Source organism: Asparagus officinalis, chromosome 2 (assembly GCF_001876935.1).
Source record: "Asparagus officinalis chromosome 2, Aspof.V1, whole genome shotgun sequence".
In the NCBI taxonomy this organism is placed as follows: domain Eukaryota; kingdom Viridiplantae; phylum Streptophyta; class Magnoliopsida; order Asparagales; family Asparagaceae; genus Asparagus; species Asparagus officinalis.
The window spans coordinates 19,370,326-19,378,058 of NC_033795.1; the positions used below are offsets into that span (position 1 = coordinate 19,370,326).

Consider the following 7,733-nt stretch of genomic DNA (forward strand, 5'->3'; position numbering starts at 1 on the left):
AGATAGTGGAGGAAGTGCATGTGAACTGCATGATAATGTAACAAAGGTAGGTTACTTTTTTCAGATCGGCACCTATGTGACTATGCCTAGTCTGCCTAAATTTAGATTATGGAAGTTTCATAACCTCAGTTATTTTTATAGTGTATTACTTTTAAATAGGTCAGACCTATCTCAACAGCTCAGTCCTGCCTATGAATTTGCTTAATTGTATGGCATCTAAGGCTAAGTCCTTTTCTGCTGATATCCTTGGTAGTAAACTCATGCATAAATAGATGGAGCCACGTCTTTAAACAGTCATCTTTTTTTTCTATGACTGCCCAGTGCATTAGCTGGCTTTTAAACTGGCTGTGACCACCTCAAGCCCATAGACAGCTACACGTACAGCACACCGTACTCCCATTCACAGAAAAACCAATAATTAAAAGTAAGAATAACCTGCTTTACGAGTGGTCATTTTCATTTAGCAGATGTCACATCTTGACCTTATCCATCCACTATCCGCTTGCTTACCCTATCAAAATAAAAATACACACAACATATACACACAAAACCTGTGGAAAACCCAAGACCGATGCATGCATCAGGCCAAAAAGTAGCCAACATGTACAGGGGAAGGAGGTAGGAGTTTAAATGTTTCAGAGTATTATTTGGGCAAATTTAAAGTTCAGAGTGTCAATTTAACAAACGAGTGAACTTTGGGTATTAAAGTGTAATTAATCCTTTCTTTAATTGACATTTTGCTATGACTAGGATCTGTTGTTGATATCTTTTCTAATAGTTCAATTTAGGATCTATTGCTGATATCTTTTCTAATATGGGCAAAAAAAAGTGAAAGTTCTTCTGGAAGAGAGAGGAATGAATTTGTTTCCTTAAACATTGATTCCCTGCTTCCTTAGCTCTTTATTTGCGTTAAATTGTAGAAGTAATCGTATAGGAAAAACATCTGTATCAGATCCAGTCCAGAAGTGCTCGTCGTAAAAAAGCTAAAAGAAAATGGTTGCGGGAATTAAAGTCTCAAGATGATCAGGTATGATGATTTCTGAAAGTATTGCATTCTGTTTTCTTGTAGATGCAGTCGGTTAACTTTAGTACTAATTCTACCCATTTTTATTACAGAATAAGGAAATGCGGGTTTCACCTAATGTTATTCACAGAGAATCACCTGAGCAGCAAGAGATAGCTCAGGCCACTGAACTAGAGAAAGAAATTGTTCCTGTTGTAATTCGTCCTGGTCATATTCGTTTTCAGCCTTTAGGTAAACTTTAGATGCCATCAGTTTTGGCTCCAGTTATTCCATCATTGGAGCTGCTCATATTTAAACTTCTCTATTTTTCTTAAATTATTAAATTCAAATGCACTTTATTTTTTGATTCACATGGCCCAACGGCGCAGCTTATATTGAAATTGCATAGATAATCTCTTGGAAATGATTTGTATTTCATGTGGGAAGAGAGTGTTGCTAGATATATCAGCTGTCTTGCCTTGAGAATTTTAGCAAGCTTCTGTTTTTTGGCAGCTCTATTTGCAATGAATCTGTTATCAATTTTGAGGGTTACTGTAGTAACTCCTAAAACCTTTTCAAATTTTATGAAGGTCTTTGCTCTATAGCTGACTCCAATTTGAAGGAGAAAGACTCAAATGACACTGATGAAAATAAGAAAATCTTAAGAGTAGAATGTATTCATCTCTAGATCCAATCTCTTATTAAAAAGAAAAAGTAATCTTATATCGTGTGCATTATTAATGCAATTGAAAATGACTTCATGATGTATGGAATTATGAATTTCAATAACTTCTATACAGAGAGCAGAGTATGATTATTGCTGTGCTGTAGATAAAACTTGTTAGATCTATTTTTTGCATTCAGTAAAAACTTGTTATCTCCATCTCCATGCCTAAATTTCTGATTCAGTCGGTTCCCTTTGAAGGCAAATTAATGCTTCTTTTGGAAGCTGGAGACCTTCACATTGATAGCACCTGATGCATGCTTTCAAAGGTTTATTCAGAAATGTTTTTCATGCATGTTAACATTGTTTTCTGCATTTTTTTGATAGATGAAGAATGTAGCCAAGGGCAATCACAGGAAACTATGGTATGCCTCCTTGTTCTAGTATTGATATTCCATTTAATGCAGACATGTAACATAAATGTTACATTGTACATGAATCATGATTTTTGGTTTTAGAAATTCTTCTTTGAACTTCAAATCTGAATGTTCTTTTTGATTACATTGAAATTCTTCTGAGGATTGCATGATTTGTTCTGCTGTTTTAATCTCAGAATTTGTAGGTATAATTATCAACAAAAGTTAGCCATAGTATGTTATGAATTGTGGAATTATTACTTTTGACCTCTCAAAGACTCATTTTCTGTACGTGTGCTACATAGCTTCTTTTGCGTGAGATACTAAAAACAATTGATGAGTCTGGATCTTTGGGTAATATTAGTCTCTTAGGAAGTAGAATAATAAATTTGCCATTGAAAAGTGGTGGTAGTAGATGACTGGCTATATAAAATACTGATAAACATCACAGATATGGAAAGTGCACGTAATGCATCTCTAAATTATTGATAGATCTGGTTAGTTTGCCTCGTTCCTCATCAGCTGTTGACCCCATAGATTACCACCTTTGAATTGGAAGGTGCAAAGTTGTGAAATAGCCAACACTCAACTGCATGGATTACTGGAGCAAACCAATATAGTATATATTTCCATGGCAGCAATCTGAACAACATGTTTATCACTTCATGCAATGTATATTTTCTTTACATCTGGGTAGCATAAAACTTTATCATGCCGCGTTGACTTTCAGATTCGATTAGTCAAGCTTGCACCGGCAATTTTGTAAGTTAAGGAAATACCAGGCCATTAATCACTTCCACAAAAATCTACACACATTCTATAAGTTGATGGCCATGGGTCATTGCCTGACATCACCCATCCAATGGTTAAATCTGTCTATTTAAGAGAAAGTAAGTGATTTTAGGTTTTAACTTGTTTAGCTTCCTCTCTTTGAGGAAGCATTATCTTCTTGGTGATTCTTTTTGCATTTTCAAGGCATCCATTATGATTGAATCAAAGGTTGAAGCTCTTGTTGTACTGTCAGTGTGTGCTGTACCTGCCAGCTTTGGATGCATGTTATTACCTTTTCTAGTGTAGAAGTTATGGGTTGTTATTCTTCTCTGATATGCGCAACTGTTGTTTCATGTTCTTGGAGAAATACAATATAATCATCCGGTATAACATTTCTCCTTTCTCTCATGGATCTCCTTAATGACACTGGTTCTTGAGGTTGTTGAGTTTGTTTTTCTGGAACAGGGAGTTGTTCAACATTGTCATTTTGAGGTTCCGAATTTACTTCTTGAGCAACCACATGTATAGGAACCTGAATATTGTCCAAAGTAACTGTATGGATTGGATTGGATCTGAAGCTAATTCCTCTTCAAAAGCAATGTTTCTAACCTTATTTCTCCCCCCAAACTCAACATCCTCAAAGAATATTGTTGTTCCCATCTCAAAAATATTCCTGAGTGTGGGATCATAAAACTTATAGCCTCTTGAATGTTCAGAATACCTAATAAAGTAGATGCTAACTGTTTTGGAGTCCAATTTCTTTTCATTTGGCCTATAAGGTCTTGCCTCAGCTGGACATCGTCAAATATGTAAATGCTTTAAACTGGGCTTTCGACCAGTCCAAAGCTCATAAGGTGTTTTAAAAACTGCTTTACTTGGTACTCTGTTCAAAATGTAAGCTGCTGTTTATAGTGCTTCTGGTAAAAAAGAATGAGCAATCATACTTCTTATCATATTTTTAAGAGTCATGTTTCGTCTTTCAGCTACACCATTCATGCTAGGTGAACCCGACATGGTGTACTGTGGGATGATACCGCATTCCTTTAGGTATCTAGCAAATGATCCTGAACGTTGTTCACCTGAACCATATCTGTCATAGTACTCACCACCACGATCAGATCTAGCAGTTTTAATTCTTTTGTTGAGTTGATTTTCAACCTCAGCTTTATAGGCTTTGAACATGTCCAGAGACTCAGATTTTTCATGAATGAGATATAGGTACCCATAACGTGAGTAATTGTCTATGAATGATATAAAATATTGTTGACCATTCTAAGATATCGTAGGGTCTAGCACTCACTTTGCCGTGCGCTTCTGTGTTTTGAAACATTGGTCAAGACTCAGTGCAATACAATGGCAGCATAGTTGAAACTAAGTGCCGGAGCATGATTGGTCCCAAATAGTGGTTTGCTAATGACATTTTTGTTAGATCATAAAATGACTCAGCGACTCACATTTCTTACATCATGCCTATATATGCAAATGAGATGCTTCTCATGCAATTTCCCCGCATAATTCAATATAATAGCAAACAATTTCCATAATCTTTTATATATTAATCTTGTAATCTATGCTCCAGGAAACTTTTCAATGGAATGGAACAACTAGCAAGAAGAAGGGGCAAAAGTGGGGTAGGGAGAAGACGATGGGAAACTGGAACAATGCTGATGGTTATAACGAGCCTAATGAAAAGAATATTGGGAGCAAACGGAATGATGCTAATGATTATAAGGGACAAGAATTGGCTGGGGAAAAGACCGTGAGCAAATGGAATGATACTAATGGTTATAATGGAGAGACATGTGATAGGGATAAGACCATGACTGAATTGAAGGATTCAAAGGGTTATAAAGAACAGTCTAACAGAATGGAGAAGACTGCAAACAAATTGTATGATGCCAATGGTTATACAGAACAATATAGTGCAAAGGGTAGCAAATGGAAGGATGCTAATGGTGAACACTCTGATGGGAGGGGTTTATCTGAAAAAGGGCAGAGAGGAAGCAGCCAAATAGATTTTGAAAGCCTTCTGCCTTTAGCACGCATTCCTCAGGTTTGTCTGCTACATTCATACTTCGTGTTATATTGTTATGAAATTGATTGAAATAAAACAAAGTGAGGCCTGTAAGCTTAATCCTTCAAAGGAAGATACAATTCAATTATAAGGGGAAAAAGGAAACAAAATCATTCAATCGGATATGGGAATCTAAGCAGTACCATTGTTCTTGAAGAATGATGTGCATCTTTCTCCTCATCTCTTTTCCTTCTTCGCAGTCTCTTTCTGTTAGGCAATTAAAGTAGTATCAGATCTTGGTTAGCCATAACTTGCAGAAAGGGTGAATGTGACAGCATTTCATCATTAAAAGTGTAGGAACTAACCATCAAGTTTAAAAATTTCTGCAGGTAGGTGATGTGCTTGCATATCGTTTAATTGAGCTATCTTCTTCATGGTGTCCTGAGGTTTCTTCTTATCGAGTATGTTCTTTATCTACTCTAGTGAATCTAACATGCACATCTACACGTAGCATTAATTAGTAAAATACTTCATTTTGTATGAAGTCGAGAGAAATTTCGTAGAAATTATGATGACAAAAGAATCCGTCATAGTGCCCTTTTGACATCTCCCTCTCTTTTCTGATTGTAGGTAGGACAAGTTACATCATACGATCACGTATCTATGAGCGTAACTCTGGTCCCTGTACCTGAATTCCCTATTATCTCAGAGGAGAATACAGAACAAAGGGATTCCATGGTTCAGGAGAACTCACTTTACAATGAAGATGGCTCTTTACAGGCAATTAAATATTTATGCATTTTCTTCTGGGTCTCAATAAGGTTTTATATGATAAGACATTAGTGCACACTTTCACAGAATTTCATGATTGCGCATGTTATGTCCAGATTCACTTTCAGTCACTGGTTGATGTGCGTTTACTCAAAGCCAGCATTCAGGAAGAAACAACACCACATAATTCTAGAAGAGAAGTGAGCACCAATGAATTAGCAGCTCCTCTTATGAACAACTCGGAGCTAGATGACACCAATGCTGAAGAGACCGTTGCCCAAGCCATAGGTATGCATCCAATTGATTTATTTGTTCACATATAAAAAATAGCATTGACTAGATCATTGTTCTTTCAATTACTTGCAGAGAAGGGAAATGCGAATGAGTCAGTTTGGGACCAAATCAAACAGGCCCTTGAGGAGAAAAGGGCACAGCTGCAGAAGAAGGATGGCTGTGATGAAGGGACCCCAAATAAGAGCAATGCAGGTACTTCAGGGTTGTACAAAGCATTGAGGAGGAGTGCTGTGGGGCCCACACTCGCCTATCTAAGAGGGAGGAAAGACGAGGATACCGATAAAAAGTGAGGTGCTCGCTGTACTTCTCTCACGCGAAAGGTTACGAAAAAAATTTCACAGCCCCAACTCTTAACATTTTTGCACTGTAAGTGTGTTAATGTCGTGAAAAATACGTTGTAGATATGCATGTCTGTACTTTTAAGGTGAATATGGTGGTGATGTTTGAATTTGTTCGGGAACTCTACGAGTTTAGTGGAAGCTCAGTTCAATGGGTTAATCTATCGAGGTTCTCTAATCTGTGACGCGAGCTTACTTAGTGAAATGCCGTAATGTACTATAGCGTCTTACCTGTGACCGGAGCTAGAACATAGTCAAATGTCAAGGGATCCATATTAAAAAGGCACTGTGTGTTTAGATATGACACCCTTAAGATTTTTTTTTTTTTGAAATAAACATGTTCATTATGAGAGAGATCTATGTGCTGATTAATTCTATGTCACGCTTAAACAATTTTTTATTTTTTGAAACGAACATGTTTCATTATGAGAGATCTATGTGCTGATTAACTCTTTTTTGCGGTAAGGTGCGTTACCATGCTTGAAACAGTCTTTTTTATTCTTCAAGTTCATAAAATAAACAGCAGAGCAAACCCTTGTAAAGATAGAAATAAAATATTTTCAGACCACACCCATATATTCTCCCACTAAACAAAGAGGATTCTTCTTATGCATCGTGGTCCCAAACTCCTCCACAACATCCAGATCCGTAATCTCCATCCCAGACGGAAGTTCGCTCAACTCGCAATACGGGCAAAGTTCATCCCAGGACCACCTCTTCTACCAAACCCAAATGGAATAAATTCAGAGTGAATCTCTCAGGCCAAAACCTCTCAGGGTCTTTCCATGTTTTTGAGTCCATGGATATTGCTTAAAAAGTTAACTTAGGAGCATGTTATAACATAAAGTTATAACATTCATTGCTCACTACAACTTTGAAGTTTTAATATTACTTAAAAAGAGATTTTGGAAGTTTTAATATTAATAATAATACTACTACTTGTTATTGTCCTATTTCTTTCTATAAACTAAAGTAGCTTAAAAGGGTTAATCGCACGAAAACCACCTCCTGTGTCGCACCTTCTGACCCCATTAGTTTGAATTTGGCAGATGGACCTCCTCCTCCTGGATGAAATTTTTTTGCTCTTCTATCCTCAGATAAACCCGCTAATTTCAACAGAAGTGTCAGCGTGACATTCGCCAGAATTTCACTCGTCATAAATTAGTAAATATCTCATTTTGGGGTTAACTTTGCAAATATGATAGAGTTTGAAGTTACGTATGCAAAAGAAGCTTTATTATTCTACTAATAAAGCTTGCAAGCATCCTGCTGTCACTTGTCTTCACATCGAACACAAGATCAAAACAGTCGTTTTATTTGCTAAAGTAATATTCTCAGAATGATTGGTTGGTACGGACATATATAGTTGAAGGTAAACGCGCGCGTGTGGATTGTACTGATATTGTTGAGGGCAAAGTGCCTATCACCTAATAATTACATTCTTTTCATGAAAGTGAACCGG

At 36.8% G+C, this 7,733-nt stretch overlaps 1 protein-coding gene across 1 annotated transcript in view; it reads left to right on the forward strand.

The window, feature by feature from the left end:
* The window catches only part of LOC109830909 (coilin-like), an 18,186-nt gene extending 11,565 nt beyond the window's left edge, over positions 1-6,621 (forward strand). The window contains exons 6-14 of the mRNA XM_020398266.1: positions 7-46; positions 935-1,027; positions 1,117-1,255; positions 2,055-2,092; positions 4,434-4,907; positions 5,258-5,329; positions 5,499-5,648; positions 5,756-5,927; positions 6,006-6,621. Coding sequence (XP_020253855.1) covers positions 7-46; positions 935-1,027; positions 1,117-1,255; positions 2,055-2,092; positions 4,434-4,907; positions 5,258-5,329; positions 5,499-5,648; positions 5,756-5,927; positions 6,006-6,223 — 1,396 coding nt within the window. The 3' untranslated portion in view covers positions 6,224-6,621. The remainder of the gene's footprint in view (positions 1-6; positions 47-934; positions 1,028-1,116; positions 1,256-2,054; positions 2,093-4,433; positions 4,908-5,257; positions 5,330-5,498; positions 5,649-5,755; positions 5,928-6,005) is intronic.